At 39.7% G+C, this 17,043-nt stretch overlaps 1 protein-coding gene across 1 annotated transcript in view; it reads right to left on the reverse strand.

Moving 5' to 3' along the window:
• The window catches only part of CHID1 (chitinase domain containing 1), a gene marked incomplete at its 3' end in the record, with an annotated part of 40,015 nt that extends 23,261 nt beyond the window's left edge, over positions 1-16,754 (reverse strand). Inside the window, exons 1-7 of the mRNA XM_009867379.1 lie at positions 16,595-16,754; positions 15,097-15,246; positions 14,245-14,377; positions 13,203-13,247; positions 11,824-11,930; positions 10,933-10,994; positions 2,596-2,688 (exon numbers count right to left, since the gene is read on the reverse strand). Of these exons, the coding sequence (XP_009865681.1) occupies positions 2,596-2,688; positions 10,933-10,994; positions 11,824-11,930; positions 13,203-13,247; positions 14,245-14,377; positions 15,097-15,246; positions 16,595-16,720 (716 nt within the window). The remainder of the gene's footprint in view (positions 1-2,595; positions 2,689-10,932; positions 10,995-11,823; positions 11,931-13,202; positions 13,248-14,244; positions 14,378-15,096; positions 15,247-16,594) is intronic.
• Between the last annotated feature and the right edge of the window lie 289 nt (positions 16,755-17,043).

Below are 17,043 nucleotides of genomic sequence, written 5' to 3' on the forward strand. Positions count from 1 at the left end.
TGCTTGAGCTCCAGCTACAGGACTGGTCTCACTGAGTTTTTGTTTGCAAAAGCTAAATTCACGAAGTTAAACAGATGACCCAACACATTTCCTTCCTGCATCATAGACTTGATCTCATGTGCAATGCCGCAGTTTCCAGACTGTTTTTCCCTATGCAAACCAGTATTTTTAGCTCTTAAAAGTGTCTCCTTTCATAGTATTTGCTTCCAGACTGCTTTGATCTTAAGGCATATCAAAGGAGTTTAAATTACAAATTCCTAAATAAATTGCTTACATTTAACCATGCTCTCTCTTTAAATTTTAATCAGGGTAGAACACAAAGGGAACAATGTTTCAGCTCCTACCATCCCAGCTAGTTAGAGTATTCCACATACAGCTCATGCCTCCTTTATCAGTCTTCTGCCAGCTGCCGAACTCTAAAATGTTATTTGATTCGTGGTGGTACTTATTTCCATGCCTTTTGCTGTATTTTTGATTAACAGTCCACAGTGATTACAACAAAAAAGTATAACACGCATTAAAGCATACCTACAACCATGTGCCAGCGTTAAAACCCCAAAAGTGATTTTAAGACACAATGGGAAGCACTTTTCACTTGAAGCCTTGGTATCCTGCAAAACAAAAATTTTCAAGTGCAGATACTACTGAAAAAGTCAAGTAAGGCAGAAACAAAATTTCAGGATTTTGCTTACTGATATCATTAAATCCAACATACTTCTAAGCTTTAAAGCGTGAACAGACATTGTGACCGTTTTCAGATGCTTCCATAACCGATGAACATACTTTCATCTACCTATTTACTCAAGAAGTAAAAGCATTTTTTGTAGTTAATACATCAGGAAGACATACATGGAAGGCACAGAGAGGTAGCTTACACAACAGTATTAATAGGAAAGAACGACTAATGCATTCTCCTGTGCAATAAAGGTTTATGAATAAATCCCAGAAACTTTAGGAATGCATAAATACAATAATTGTTTTCTAGGCATAAGACTTCCAGATTCTTTCATATAAAGCACAGGTGTTATTTCCCACAGCTAGAAAACAGGAATACTTCACTGCTCCTCTACAAGACCATTTAGGCACAGGCATGCAATACATATTTGGGGTTAAAAACTGCTTTTTTAGAGAGACAGCTCATCCCAGCTCTAACAGGGCGCCTCTAAAACCCAGTTCAGAAAGGTTTCGGAACGGTGAACCCACTACCCCGCCAACATGCAGGACAAGTAGCAGGAGGGGCAATGAGAACACAAGGTCCAAACCTCAGCGTGGTATTAGACAGCAAAACAGTCCTGAGAGATAGTTACCACAGCAAAGCAAACTGTGGCCAAGGCGAGATGTATCCAGAGCATGTATAGCAGCTTGGCTCTTCGTTTGGGATTTAGAACAAACACACTGCAGAGCCAACGCAATTGTATACAAACAAAACGGATTTAGGTCCCTCTGCCTAGGGGGCTCAATCTGGTAATGCCAGGAAGCACCACGACAAAGAGGATTATTAAGGTTTGTACTAGTCTCCACTTTCTCTCACCACCAAAAGGAGCAAATGCATTTTAATGTGAAGGCTGTTTACAGCAATTACTTAAATTCTACCAGAACATGCATTAGCATTTTTAAAAGCATCTGTGTGGTAAAGTGACTGAAAAAGTATTTTAGGAAAATGTTTTAAAGTGTTCTCCTTTGCTTTAACTGTAAAGGACTACAATTAATAGTAAGAGAAAATTGCTCTAAAAAGGAACTGTCAATAGGGATGAAATGTAGATCATAAGAGGGAAGCATGAAAGATTGGAATAAATGACAGACAGAAGACTTTTACTGCTAATTTCTCATTATTTTTGACTTAGTCAGAGCACATGTAAAAACTTGAAGAGGATTCAAAATCCCTCCACATGTAATGAAATGACATTGCTCTTTTCCAAATAGGTTTGGGTTTTTCAACAATCTTAGGAAGTAAATTTATCTCTGCCATGAACTCTGAAAGATAAAACTGCTTACTGCAGCATATAAACTGGTACATCTGACAGATTCACATCATTGCATCAAACAGAGTCATGAACAATTCTAAATATTATCTTCTCACTAAACGTGATTTCTGCACATATGAACTATGCACTCAAAATACATTTTAAAAACCCACGGCCTGATTACAGATAAAATTCTCTCCTGTAGCTCTGTTTTTCTTACTTAAAGAATAACAATCATCTACCATAACTGAAATTGTGCCCAGAAGCTCATAAAGTTCTTTCATATGCTACTGTTACGACAACCTTTTCACTCCTTGGCAACAAGACACAAAGCTCCACAACTCTTCCCACTCTTCTCCTGAAAGTTCTTACCAGACGTTTTGGGTTAACGTCACAGTAGGAGGTCCTGCTGCAAGTTGTTTTGACACCAAAAGTTATGAGGTATATGTGAATGCACATAATTATTAAGACTATTCATTGCAATAGGCGTGAAGACAGGACTACCAATCAAACTCAAATAATTTCTTATTCATTTAAGCTGCATAGCTAGAAAGAGAGCTTTGAATGTACTGTATGTGAGCCAGGAAAGTATTTCTCATCTGGTGCCTGCCAGCTATACAGAAATACTCACCCTGCTGCAACTGCAGGAGGGATGACCAGTATGAGCTTAAGTTGTGCTTCACGCAGAGCTTCAGAAAGGTGAATGAGCAAGTGAATCAACTCCCTGAAACAGAAATACATTGTTAGAGGGAAAGGCAGTAAAGCTGGTGCTCTATATTGGCAAGAGCAAGTTAACACAGAACAGCAGAAATAATTGAAAAGGTGTAGCTGGCAAGAGAGCCCAACACAGGTTGTAGTGAATGCCCACAGAAAAAAAAAAAATGAAAAAGAATGATCAGAGGCTTACCCTCTTCCAGGACTAAGAACACTCAACTGCTTAAGACACTATTGGAACTGATGACCATCTTGGGGCTAAAATGTTTCCTAGTTTTATTTTAATCTAACTATGCATTGTTAGCATTGTAAATCCAGCGTATCTTACTAGAGCAGGTCACCTCTTGAGGCCACATTCAGGGAAAAAAATTAGATCAATAGAAGAACCAAACACTGCTCTGAGACAAGCAACTGTTGAATAGATTCAAGCTGCCACTGCACTACTACCCATGAGGTCTGAGAATTTACAAAGATGCTTTCACAACCAGACATGCCATCTCCAAGTGATATTTGAGACTTGTATTAAGAAACATTTCAGCTGCTAATTTTTTTTATGTATAAATAACCCTGTCATTTCTACACATCACTGTACAGCCACAACATAAATGTTTGACAGTGTCATATCTGGAGGTATCACCTTCAGTATATATATACACAACCATCTAAGTTGCCCCACTAAAACTAGATTAGATCTGAATTCTCAGAAACAACTTTTGACACTGACACACCTTTCAAGGCAGTATCATCCTAGAAATACTTTTCTGAAATAACTGATCTTCCAACAAAATTATCAATCACAGTAATGATGCTTGACTTGCCCAATGTAGACACTATCCAAAGGCAACCAAGTATTTTGATTTTCCCCAAAATGTTTGGATCATAGAATCATAGACTGGTCTAGGCTGGAAGGGACCTTAGAGATCATTTAATCCAGCCTCCCTGTCGCCACAGACGCTACCTCTCGACTAGATCATGATGCCTGATGAAAACTTCCTAAGGATGCTACAAAAGCTCTTCAAATCTTGGCAAACAAAGTGAGTTTTATCACTTTCCCAACACCATCAGTATTCAGAGTTTACAATCTTGAGAGCTGGTTGCGCTGAACAGCTCTTGACACCTGTATTTCTTTTCCAGGGGGGGAGACATGAGATTACAGGAATCAGCTTTTGGTCTGTCTGCAGCACGTACTTCCACCACTCTTGCTCTGGGAAAGTAACAGCTTTCCCGCCGGTTTCCTTACCCTATAGCCTCCACATTAAGAGTGTCGCTTTTCTGACAAATCAGTTATAGCAAAGAATCCTCCTGTTCCATAGGACGCATTAAAAAATTACAACAGTGAACCAACCAGACATATATTGACTACAACACAGACATCACAGATCCCACAGGACAATCTCATCAAAAACCATAATCGGTACCACGACTAGCTCTGCCTTCTTTCTCTCCGATTTGTGTCTCCTGGCTACAGTGACCTTTTTAACCAACTATGCCCAAACTGCAGTATGAGTGCACACTTTATTAGCTGTCAGAAACACTACATGTAAGATAAATCTGGCCAAAGAAACAACTCCTCTAGCATTGAGATTATTCCATACTGTTCATCGCAGGGATCTCTCTTCTCTGCCTGGCTGCCTTTGTTAGCTGTGGGAACTTTGAGACCTCTCCATCATATTTGCTGCCTTGAAAGTTAATTATTTAGAAGGTAAGAGGACACAAAGATGGGCAGAACAGGACAAAAGAACCTAACGTGCTGAGCAAGGTAACATCTTTTTCGTTTAGAAATGTGCCTAAACCCCTTGCTTCAACTTTGCATCTTTACATATCTGCCTCAGCTCCTAAAATTTGGCTGTCCTGATAGGAATGCTTTGAAGTGTAAGAAGAAAAGCAGTTACGATTATTCCGAGCCAGATGTAGAGGAAAAAAAAAAAGTGAATATTAAATTCAAGGTCTCCCCTTTCCTCCACAATGTCAGACACTGGTGGTTCACCAGGAGAGGTAAAAATGTATCCACAAAAGCAGTGATGCACCCACAAAAACAGCAACTGCACAAAGCCCATCATATTTTAAAACTAGAAAGGCAAACAGTGTAGAACCACAACTTACAACTGGAAGTGAAGGATGGAGATCTGTGGCCTGATACAGGAGGAGTGAAGTTCGGATTGCTAGTTTTGTAGCTACTAGGCAGGACTCTAAAAATGGCTCCTTCAAAACAGCCACTTCCTCTCCTCCTGCCGCCAAATCCACAAAGCATAGCTCGAGCCAAAAAAATAATTAACTCCAACTTAGGAGGTCAGGAAGAGAAGGGGTAGCTAGACAGCTGCAGATTCTTGCTGAAGAAACCCAGCTTAACATCTACTCACCAACCTGTCAAGCCAGGTCTCTGAGCCCTAAAACACTTCCTAGCAAATCAGATACAATGAATAGTTAAAGATTTACTGTAGGCTCACTTCCATTTGCCAGCCAAGACAGATTACGTCTCTCCCCCAAATAGCAATAGCAGAACGCTCACTTACTGTGCGCTAGAAATTAAAACTCTACTGTGTCCCAACAGTGCTTTCCGGTGTTTTAAAGAAAATATTCTCCTATATTACCACTTGCAATTTGGAAAGAAAAGCTACTGACATTTTAAATACTCTAATGAGGTGCAGGAAAGTAGGAGTGGAATTAGTCTTCCTGAAAAGGCTTCATCAAATATTTACCAGAGACTCCACCATTGTCAAATTTAACTTCAGAGTAGCTACTAAAACACTGGCAGCTTTAAGACTATCTCCAGCTAATTAACATCTACTTCATTCCTACCATTTCATGCCTTCTATTATCACCACCATTCGGTTGGTCAATTTTCCAAGTGTTCATAATTTCAGAGTATCCTGTCCCCTATAAAGTATGGAAGCCTCCAAATTTTCATCACCCCAAGTTTGAGGGAGGCTTATTTTTTCAGAACTCCCTTTTTCTGGCATTGCTGGTCTGCTATGTTCGGGACACCTTGTGGCACAGTTTACCTCAGCGCACAATAGTGGCCTGTAGGTGTATTTGAAAGGCCTTGCAGAAGGCCTGCAAGGCTGTTACATCCTTTGCTTCAGGTACACAACCCTTTAGAACTCTGCAACTTTACAATTTCAGCCACTTTTTTTGCACAAGTTGGTAGTCAGTACTCCTGAAAATTTATGCCTTGTCAAGAAAATTGGACAGAGTAAAGCTGTCTGCTTCAAGAAGAAATTGCCCTTTTGTGCCATTTCATTGCCTAGTTAATACCAAGAAACTGGAGTAAATTATGACAAATCTTTGATTAATAGATTAATTTTTCAGGGACTAACATGAAGGATAGAACTGCCAGAAGGACTTTTTGCTCCTATACTCCTACCAACATTAAACAAGATGTCTGAAGGTCATCTTCTGCATGATACCAAGTGCCTGCGGCACATGGTGACAAAAAAAAAAAATCTATTCTTCAGATTGATTTTGTGTGATAACAGTGCCATCTGTCAGCTAATACCAGACTGATCAGAATAATGTGCACGCTTTTATGTACGCTGTGGGATTCTGATAGGTACATTCCTGCCTTTTTCACAACATAACCCAGGTCTCTGAAGAAAAAAAAACCCACCCAGCAAACCCACAAGTAAGATTAGTACGACAGAAATTGTCCTGTCTCACTGTTAACTAAATAAGTAGGAGAACCTTTGCTTACTCAGTTATATAAATACCTATGCCATCTCTATTTCTGTACTTAGGTGTCACAGGATGAATAACATGGAGTATTTTATTGCAAAATCAGTCAAGAAAGCTTTAGATAAAGGACAGTAATTTAGGTAAGAAGCAGGCTTAAACTGTAAAAGCAGTGAGACACAAAAATTCAGGTTTCATCTGCATAGGATATCTCAGTTGATTTAAGTTTTTCTTAGGGAACTAATTTCTTATGTGATAAAATACAAGATAAGAAGATAAATACTTGTTCACTGCACAAAGACTGTCAGCATGATAGGAGGCAGCATCAGTTAGACGCAGTCTTTCATCTCACAATAAACACGACCTCCCTATGATTTGTATGTCAGTAATTCTATCCCCAGAAACCCCAGGAAAGCAGTAGGTACCAGTCCTGCAGAGGATACCTCCAAGTATCTCTAGTAGACATCTACAAGAGTTTGAACTGGTCAGTATAAACCCGCTAAAACTTAGGTCCACACACATTGTAAGATAATTCAAGTTCTTTGGGGAGAACAGGTGGTATTTTGGCCTCTAAATATAAGAACCCAACACCACTTTATACAGCAAAAGCTATACAAAGCATGCATATAGGACGGTTTTGTAAGACTCAATATATTTAGTACCCTACATGAACAGCCAGAGAACAGGCTGTTTAGGATATCTAACGTGAAACCAGGCAGCTATATTTAGGCACATAATTGTCTTATATAAATTATACTGTTGGTAAAATCAACATTTAAATGAATATGCAAAAGAAAGCAGCACAAAGGATTGATATAACTTAAGACTTTAGCCTGCCGAGCATTACAGAGTAATTCTAACCCCAAACCAGAAGGATTAGAACTTTTTTTTGTTCCTGAAAACAAACAAAATCCGAATAAGTTAGTTCTGCTTAAGATGATGTAAAAGAGAAGATATGTGGTGAGCCTGAAACCACAGAATTTCATGTCTTAGTGGATGCCAGCAACATAACTTCTTAGTAACACTTCACCTAATCTGCAATGCCAGCTAGGATGAACAGGAAACCAAAAGCTCTTTGTAGGAAGAATTTTCATTTGCCTCTTGTGTTGAAATGAGTACCCCAAAAATAAAGACTTTCTAGAAACATGCAAATGGCTGACAGAGAAGTGTCTAAACTGGCCACAGTGACCACACGTTCTTAAAGAGGCTGGTCAGGGGATTTACTGGTTACAGAAGCACTGCACAGAGCTAACGCTGCTCTCCTGCTATGTGGACGTACTTACAAAGTTTAATTGTCATGAGCTCTTTAGGCAATTCAGTGTTTCAAGTGCACATGTTACGAAGACGTCATCATGCCTCTTCAATGCAAGCGAAATTCATGTTCAGCTATAGGAAAAAGGGGCTCCCATGGGGACACTTGCTGAGAGCTACTGAGAAGAGAGCTTCAGCTGCAATTAATCCAGCTTTCTGATAGATCAAGAACTGCTTAACTCATAATCCAATTTATTAGAGGCTCACAACACTAGTTTGTAGGTTCTCAGATTGTTTGGCAGACTCACCTGCCTCAAGAAACACTGCTGGACCCTGCTAAAAAAGTATCATCAGACATTGTCTACAGAGAGTGCTGATTTCATAGCTGAAACACCTTATCAAGCACATACATTATACAAGCAAATCCCAGCCTCGGGTAGTTTTAAGTCTGATAAAGAAAGCTGTGCTATATTAAGCATTCAAAGGTATTGCACTGGGTGGGATCGTGGATCTTGTCCCTAATGCTTTTAAAAAATCATCAGGAATAACTTCTACAGCTTTCCCCTCAACACAGCTACACAAAAGGATGCACCAAACGAGTGTCATTTTATAACTTATTAATTTAATATCCAAGTATCCACCTACTTGAGGTTTGAAACATGAAAACCATAATGACTCTAAGTGAAATATTTTAACTCAGACCCATATCACCACTCTGTCATTTCATAAGGCAAGCTGGCAGTGGCACCGCATCCCCCCGCTATTTTTACATGCCTTGAGTCTCAATTACCTGTTGCTAACTGCTTATGTGAGACTATTTCTCGTATTTCAAAAATGAAACCAACCACTTTTTAATTTTCCTTTACAACTAAAACACATTCACACTAAAAAATAGGAATAAATCATATTAGCTGGGCAGGTCTCCCTGTACTGTCAGATAGCTCCAAGTAATTGGAAGGCATGCTATCTGCTCCTAAAAGCATCACGATGATCCTTTTACTCCCGGGGCTAAAAGTAGGTTAAGCTACTTTCAGGTGTTTGACCTTGAAGGATCTGGATGAGGACAGCCTACACTGTGTACCTACCAGTTAACACAGATGCTTTACACAGAGCACACACAACTGCTGCACTATGAACCCTTCGTATCTCCAGAGGATTTGGGGTCAGTTCTGTGTTGGCACCTCCACATCAACTAATTCCCCACGCTTCCAGGGTTAAGAATAGCTTTACTACTGGTGTTCCTCTCTTGCAAAGGAAGATCAGGTCTGAATCACGTTACACTGCTGCCACGCTGTGGGGTGAAGCCGTCATGGGCTGCTCCAGTGCTTTTCTGGCAGGGCCAAGCAAAGTAAAAGCCCGTCCTTTCTTGTATCGAGAAGAACCCTGCTCTGCTATTCAAAAGGAAATTAACAGACAAACTGACTTAAACTCAAAACGAAGACGCTGGTCTCATAATTCGCAAGCATCAATGAGATAAAATTTTAACATACCGGTGCACTTTTGCTTTCACAAAACGACCGTTATTCCACACACAAGCCGGGCTTCAGCTTGCCGCCTAGATGAGCCTTATTCAAAAGCTCCTCTTTGAGGAGTCAAGCCCAACACAAGGTATTTTGCAAGTTAAACACCTTAATCGTTTCTAGGGCAGTGGCAACAAAAGGAGGGAAAAAAACCAAACAAGCCACAGATGAGTTTACAACGAAGCATTTAAAACCAGTCTTGAAGAAGAAAATTCACAGTTTACGACTTCAGCTTCTACTAGAGTTTTTCTGTCTAAGCAGCCTTCACATTTTTCATTAGGATAATCCTGAAGTCTTGCTCACAGGTGGCCACACATGACAAAACATTGCATTACTCCTGGCAAAGAGTCATGTTTTTACTGTGCCACAAGTAAACTCATCCTGGAGCTAATAAAAAAGTATGCTTTGTTCACACGTGTCATTTGCCATACAGTACTTAGATGCTAGTGTGCTTAAATTCGTCTTAAGTGAGTCTTAAAATTACAGTAGTAGTCTGTCTCATGCTCCTGTTAAGGTAACAAATAGGAAGAGCATCAATTTCACCAAAATACAGTAGGCACAGCAGAAAAACTGGCCACTACACCAGGCTCCTGGCTGGCGGTTACTAATTGCTTAAATCACCTTGTTGGCTGTCTTATTAAGACACCGCAATAAGTTCAGAGCTCGGTATAGAGATCAACAACCTGGCAAATCACTTGAAAATGAGCAAGTGCATCTAGTTTAAGGATTATTCATACCAGTGGAAATGGTGGAGCCCCTGACAAGGCTAAAAAGATTCTGTAGTTTCCATCTTTGTTCCCAAGTGGCGATTTTATAGGGAAAAGGTAGGACTCTATTAAGAGCACACTTGGGTCTAGAAGTAACCATTATATGGTCTCAGTCAGTAACATTTGCCCTCAACGGAATAACCTGAAGTAACCATCTCTGAAAAGTGAAAGTCTTCCATAATGAAGGCTTCATTCTTTCTTTTAAGCTATTTTCCCCCAGACATTTTAGGCAATAGAGAGTTTATAGGAATACTGTGATTTAGGGAATGGATGCCTGAATTTCCTGAGGGAACTGGCAGAAAATCTTCAGACTGCTGCACTGAATGATTCATTTCACCACACATTTTGCCTTTTCCCTGCTAAAGCAGCAGTTCGGAGCTCACCTTACCTCGACTCTGTCCAAAGCAGTAAGACAGCCAAGGAGCTTTCGCTCCGGGAAAACAGCTTAAATGGACAAGGCCTCTAGTTTCAGCAGCTGCAGTAAATACAGATTCACTGAAACTTCATAGCGGAGCTCCCAAAAAGGTAGATCAACTACTCCAAAGTTTAAAGTATACCGTGCTTGCAGGAACTGGAAGACAGCTTCTCCCTAGATTTGCTACAGGTTGCGGATTTTGGTTTCAGTATCTCTAAAAGATCTCTATATAAAGGTTTGGAAGGTTTCCTAATCAACTCCAATTTGGTGGCCTTGAAAGCATCCCACACTTCCGAGCTTCATCCAGGAACCCAAACGAACCAACGTTATAATTAGTCAGTGCCAACATCTGAGTAAACACGCAGCTGAGGCATCATCTTCGCCCTTGTACAACAGGAACATTTTGCAGAACTTCACTGCTAGTTCCACTATGAAGACCATTATGTAATGTTTGGGCTCATGTATAGTGGAGTAGACTCTTTTACTTCATTCTAAGATAAGTGGAACGATCTTCAGTTGTCCTAGACTGAAGTGGTTTTATTTAAAACAAGAAATTCAAATCAACGTGGACAAATTAAGAAGCCTTAAAAGAGCTGATTTCTAGGAATTGCATCCTAGAGCTTTATACTCACGTTTGCTTTTGATTTCCCAGCTGACTCCAAACTTCGACTACAAAACCATCAAAATTTTCATTCTAAAGGAAGGAATTCATAATAATATACAGTTAATCACCATGCATATTCATTATGCTTGTATCAGAGATGATAATACGTATCCAAGCACACAATTATTGTAGTTTTTCTTGTACTATTACAGACTGAACATGCTTTATATTCTTGTATCTGCTTCACCTTTAATGCAGCATTTCATGAAGAAGTCAAAGAGAACCACAAATTATTTAACAAACATGCAAAGGTTGAAAATCTCCATTAGTTATCTACAACCTCTGTTCTTACAGGATAAACCAGTACCGGATTGGAAAATCCAGCCATTAATGAAAGATGGCTTTTAAGCAAATCATTTGACACACAGTTACAGGTATATTGGGAAAAAACTCCAGTCTAAAGATGCAAATGTTGATTTGTCATAGGCATGATTCCAAATTCAAAGGCAAAATCTCCCACAATTAATCTCACTTGTGATAATTTGCTTGGCACAAGTCCCTTCTCCCTAATGGTTAACTGCTACCGAGGACCTGAAATCGATGTATTAGTTGCAGATTTGACAAAACAATACATTCAGTTTACAGCCATCGTCCTCTAGAGCACCTTAAAATGTGAGAAAACTTCTTCTGGCAGTATTTTAGCAGGCTGTCACAAATCAACCACTAAACTTGTAGGACCTTTGGGTGTAACTTGTCTAGTCCTACAGATGCACAGCTCTGAAGCCAGCAGCTAAGGGGCTGCCCAGAAAACCTTAGTAAACAGTAACTACCAGAAATGAGAAAATACCCATTACAGAAGGAATCAAACATCATCTCACACCATTTCACAAGCGTTAGCAGAAAGTTGGGGTTTTTTTACCTTGGCTAGGAGGACCATGTTCTTAGAAAGCTCCTCTATCTCATCCTCACTGCCAAAGACACTCTCGAAATCCTGGTAAGTCCAGCCATCAAACAAAATTCTTGGCACTATCAAGCAAAGTCATCAATCAGTAGTGAAAATTAATAAATTTATTATCCAGACTCAAGTATTTCTGCAGAAACAAAAGAGCAGATACAAGCAGAGATGCCACTAAAGCATATATACCATGACTAAAATACTGCCCTTTTACTCTCACCAACCTTAGCAGCACAGACAAATTGACACTATAGAACATTTTTCTTCATTTTACATTCAAAGGTCAGAACTGATGCAACTTTTAAGAAAGGATAGCTTCACTTGATTGAACTATCTTAATTGAAATGTCACTTAGGGGCCCAAGTACATTCTGAAATGATCACCAACATGAAACAGCAATCTTTCTGTAAGTCGTGAATCTCTGCTACTATAAGACTAAGATAGAAAAGTTCACCGCAAACTCTAATTCACTCTTTCATACACTGCCCTATATTATTTCACTATTCTATTTATCTCAAGGCCCTATGACAAATTTTTATTTTAGAAAACGTAGGCACTTGAGTTCACACCACTTCTTCTAACAACATAAAATATTAAATATGTAGACAAGAATTATAACCGCTGTTGGAACAGTCAACAATCATGCACGCTGGAAAAGCCAACAACTCATACTGAGCTATGTCTTAGCCCTAACTATCAAGGATGTAGAAAAGTATTTGAGAAGAGTCTAGAGACATTTCAAAGGCTGTATCAACTGGCAGCTGAAGTAATTTAAAATATTTGACCAAGTATTCAATTTTCATAAAGCATTTAGTTCCACAGAATTCTTGCTACAGACAAATGTAAGAACCCTACCCCAGTATTCACTCTGTGGCAATGCTTGCCATTTTCCCTAAAGGCACGCCTCGTGGCACATCCCTTGAGCTCCCAACTTCAAGGGTTGGAGAACCAAACGACAACTTTTCTACTATCATGCAGGAAAGTTTGACTGCCTTGGATTTGGATTTTTTTTTTTTCTTTTAACGAAGCAGAAGCCCTGAGCAACAAGTTTGAAGACTGGTCCCCAGGGTAAGCATGTAGTGCTAGAGGCAAAGTAACCCTGCAGATAGGGCCCTCTGAGCCAGGCTTTACCCAGAGACAAGAAGTTGAGGCAAAACATTAAGACACCAAGATTAACACTTCAGTTACTTTACTGTTCATAGTCGACTGCTTTTATATTTTTTCTCAGACTTCTTTCACACAACTATGCTAAGATAACTTTCCTCTCTCCCACAGACACATGGAACAAAGTCTTCTTTCACTCTGCTAGCAGATAAATGAACCAACATAAAACTGAGACTCACCTATTTTGATGTTTTTGGAGTTTTTTCTGACATCTTTCATCCAGCCTGTCAAAGAGTAACAAGTAAGAGAACAACTGTTAAAATATAAATGATGTTGACAATGACAACATAGTTTCAAGAATTCTTCAAGTAATATAGCACAGTTTCATTATATCTATGTTCCTGCCACAGACTAGAGGCACAACTAACATGCACAAAACATCCTCATAGAATCTGAAGTATTCAACTCCGCCACAGTGTAACTAGCATTTACCACAATCTTACAACAGTCTCTACTTAACTCTTCCCCTGAGCTCTGCCTCATCATACAAACTACCTTACTGTCTACTCCGAACAACTGTTGTCACCAAGTATCACCTGGGAGGAATTTTTATTACTTTTCTAAGACCATAGAGAGGAATTTTTTATTATTTTTCAAGATGGTACTTCCCATCCACTCCTCTGGGCAGTCATTGCACTAGAATGAATTTGTTTGTAGGCATCAACATGGAAGGAGTTAAAGCTGTTTCAAATGAGATTCCACACTCAGTTAAGTTCAAAACGCTAAATTGCCTGGTATTATTTAAGAACACACTAGCCAAAATTTGCACTTCCTGGCAGTTTGTCAGCAGTGAGGTAAATAATTCTTTTCAGATTAAATTTATCTTCCATTCCTAAAACAAATTTACCCAAAGATTTTTGCAATGGGAAACAAAAGCACAAACAGGTAAAAAAACTGCACAGTGTGAACATCAAAGACTATTTCTGCCTGTACAGATTCCTTACCCCTTTCCTTCTTTCAGCCCAGTGGAAGATCCAATCTTTCTACTTCTTCTCTGGACAGATATACTATGTACACATGTGGAAGTAGGCGGGGTGGGAAAAAAGTTCACTCTGAAGAAAACTCCCCCCAAAATGGAACGGATTAAAGTACTTCACCATGAGGAAAAGCAAAAAAAAACAACAACGCCACATGCATGCATTGCCAAAGCTATCTAGTCCACAAGACTGTAATCTTACTTGCAATGTTGAAATGCATATTCAAATAAAAAGAAATTAACACCTTGATCAGCATCATGGAGCCCAGTGAACTGGAACATCTCCTTCCCTCTCCTTCTCACTTGTAACCAGACCGGTGAGATTAGTGTAAATTTGTTTCCAAATATTTTAGCAATGTCATAGCCATGGCTGTTCCACTTGCAAAAGAAAGGAGAAAAACCAACGTGAGAGCCTCAAAAGCAAGAGTGTTCATATTACTTTTGATCCATACAAGTTCCTCAATACAAATGTAATCCTTTGCTAGATCCCCATTTACTAGCTGGAGGAAACCTTCCCGGTTAAGAGGGGAGGTCCCAGACAACTAGAGGCTTGTCAACGTGACAAGGTGAGAATTCCTAGGGCACCTATTTCTCTTTTGAGCAGTGTAAGACTGAAACAAGTGAAAAGCACCCTCTGAACAAAAGGAAGAAACATTTATTATTGAAGAAAGGATGCTTTGAATAATAGTACGACTGGATAGCAAAAAAGATCAGTTTGACAGCAGCATAAAATTTTCATTGTATATTTAGAAGGTTCAAGTTGGTAGCTGCATGGTACGAGGACACTTAGTAGCTCTCCTGTTCCGACTTCAGAGCAACTCCACATGGCTCATCAAGAACAAGAAAATCCTACCATCTCTGTCTTATCAGCGAAAAGAAAAACAATATGGCCTACACATTCTCCAAGAGACGGATGGGAGAACAAAGGTTTGAGACTACCTGAATCCCAAGCCAGCTCTCAAGAAATCCTCTGCCCATTTGACCAGAAGTTCCATTATTATAAAAATGTTTTTAACGCAGGGATGCAAGACTGCATATCAGCACAGTTTACTGCATATTCATTCAAAGCACCCATTTTATTAATTGTATTAACTTACAGGAGTAATATATCCCAGAACATCTCCTGAAAAATGTCTTTCCTTCATCTTTTTGGAGCAGTAACTTCTGTGTTCCAGTATAATATCCTTTGCCTTTGGATCCACAACTACCAGTCCCCGGTCATGCACATTTTTATCAGAACGCAGTGTCTGGGGGGAAAAGACAGTTTTTAGAACCAGTGATGCAAAGCAACCGCTTCAAAAACAAAGAAAAAGTTTAAACTCTGAGCACTCCTTTTAAATGATGCAGAGCAGTTTGATTTAAAGCTGAAAGAGGAAAGTGCTCAGAAATGATTTGTCATCATTAGGAAACTTCCTGTTTGCAAGGTAAGAAGCATTTAAAAAAAAAGGTGATAAGGCTCAAAAACATCATTCACCACAGCTGATGGTGCTCTGCTCTCTCGTCAGTGCTATCTGGCACGGTATCCCCAAAATAACAAAAAGGGGTTAGGACTTCTTAACCAAGAACTTGAAGACGACTTTTGAACTGGGTATATTTTCGACTGAGTTCACTGCACTGTGGTTACTGAAGGCCAAGGTTCTGAAGACCTTTATTTAAGGAAGATCTGCTTCAACTAAAACAGCACAAATAGTTTTAGCAGACAGAAACAGAGTGAGGAGGCCTAGTTAAGTGTGCACAGCAAGTAGACAGAAACGACCTGTGGACACAGAGTAAGGACTTTAGGGATAAGGCCTGTCATAACACTTCGTACTATCCTCACCACCTCCAGACTAGATTTTCTTCCTGGCGGACGTTGAGCAAGCAATACAAACAGTGAGAGATGTATCTGCGTAATAGAGGATTAACTGTAATTAAAAGAGAGGGTTTTGAACATGTCTACTTCTTCACCTTACGTGCTTAGCAGCACTAAGTGTGCACAGTTGGCATATGGACTGGTAAATATACTTCCTCTCCTGCACCGCTGTGCCTTCTTGCAGTTTTGAAAGAAAACAGGCAGGAAATAAGAACATACTTAGCAAGTCAAGAGAGAATTTGGCCTGTTGGCTTGGTTTGCTCAGATTGCAAAGGTACTCTGGATCATTTCTGCCTGTAGAGGAACTGCTGGTTAGGAGGCCCTTCAAACTCTTCTCTCAGGATACAGCCTTCCCACCGGCAAGGCTGAGAACACCTCCCCTTCCACCGGGAAATGACCAAACGCTCTTGGCCTAAAGTACTGCTTCCTGCCCCCCATTTCCAAAAAGTATGTCTCCTTTAGCTATGCAAGCGGGGACGAAAACTTTCTGCTTGTGCCACCTCATGGGAGATAAAGCTCCAGAAGTCTACACCATATTGGTTCAGGAGGTGAAGCATTTCTGGCACTCATAAAAGCTGACAGGAAGGACAATTTCACGCAGTCTTATCTGTGAACATAAGCTTCCACAGAAATACACGGTTGCTTTTAACACTGTTTTTGACAGAACGAGAGTCCATTTACCCAAGTTCAATTAACTCACTGCACACATTAGATGAGATGAGCATTTCTGTTATTTCTCTTACCTTTTCTTCCAGTTTTTTTGTAGCACCTTTCTTAGCATCTGTTTTTGACAGGGTACCTTCAGCTAACCAGCAAATCATGGTAAGAGAAAGCGAAGTACAGAGAAGCCTCATGGTGTTTTTCCCCATGTCAAGTTTCTCCTGCCCTGAAACATAAGTGTTCAAATCTCTGTGAATATAAGAATGTAATAGTTTAATTCAGTTTTCTTGTCTATGAAAATTCAAGCAATTGTCTTATCTTCTGCCCTCTAGAATCCAACTTACTGAAGGAGTATTGTTTTAATGGTGCTTTTGCTCTGGCAGTAAAACAGCAGAGTATTTTAAGAGACTTCTAGGCTCCAACATATTTTTTTGTCCCTTGTTTTAGAAGGTATATCACAGAGAAAGTGGTTTGAATACTTGCAGCTGCCATTTTAAAAAAATCCCTAAAGAACTATAATGGTTTACAGCTG

The sequence above is a fragment of the Apaloderma vittatum genome, unplaced genomic scaffold (assembly GCF_000703405.1).
Source record: "Apaloderma vittatum isolate BGI_N311 unplaced genomic scaffold, ASM70340v1 scaffold3404, whole genome shotgun sequence".
Taxonomy (NCBI): Eukaryota; Metazoa; Chordata; class Aves; order Trogoniformes; family Trogonidae; genus Apaloderma; species Apaloderma vittatum.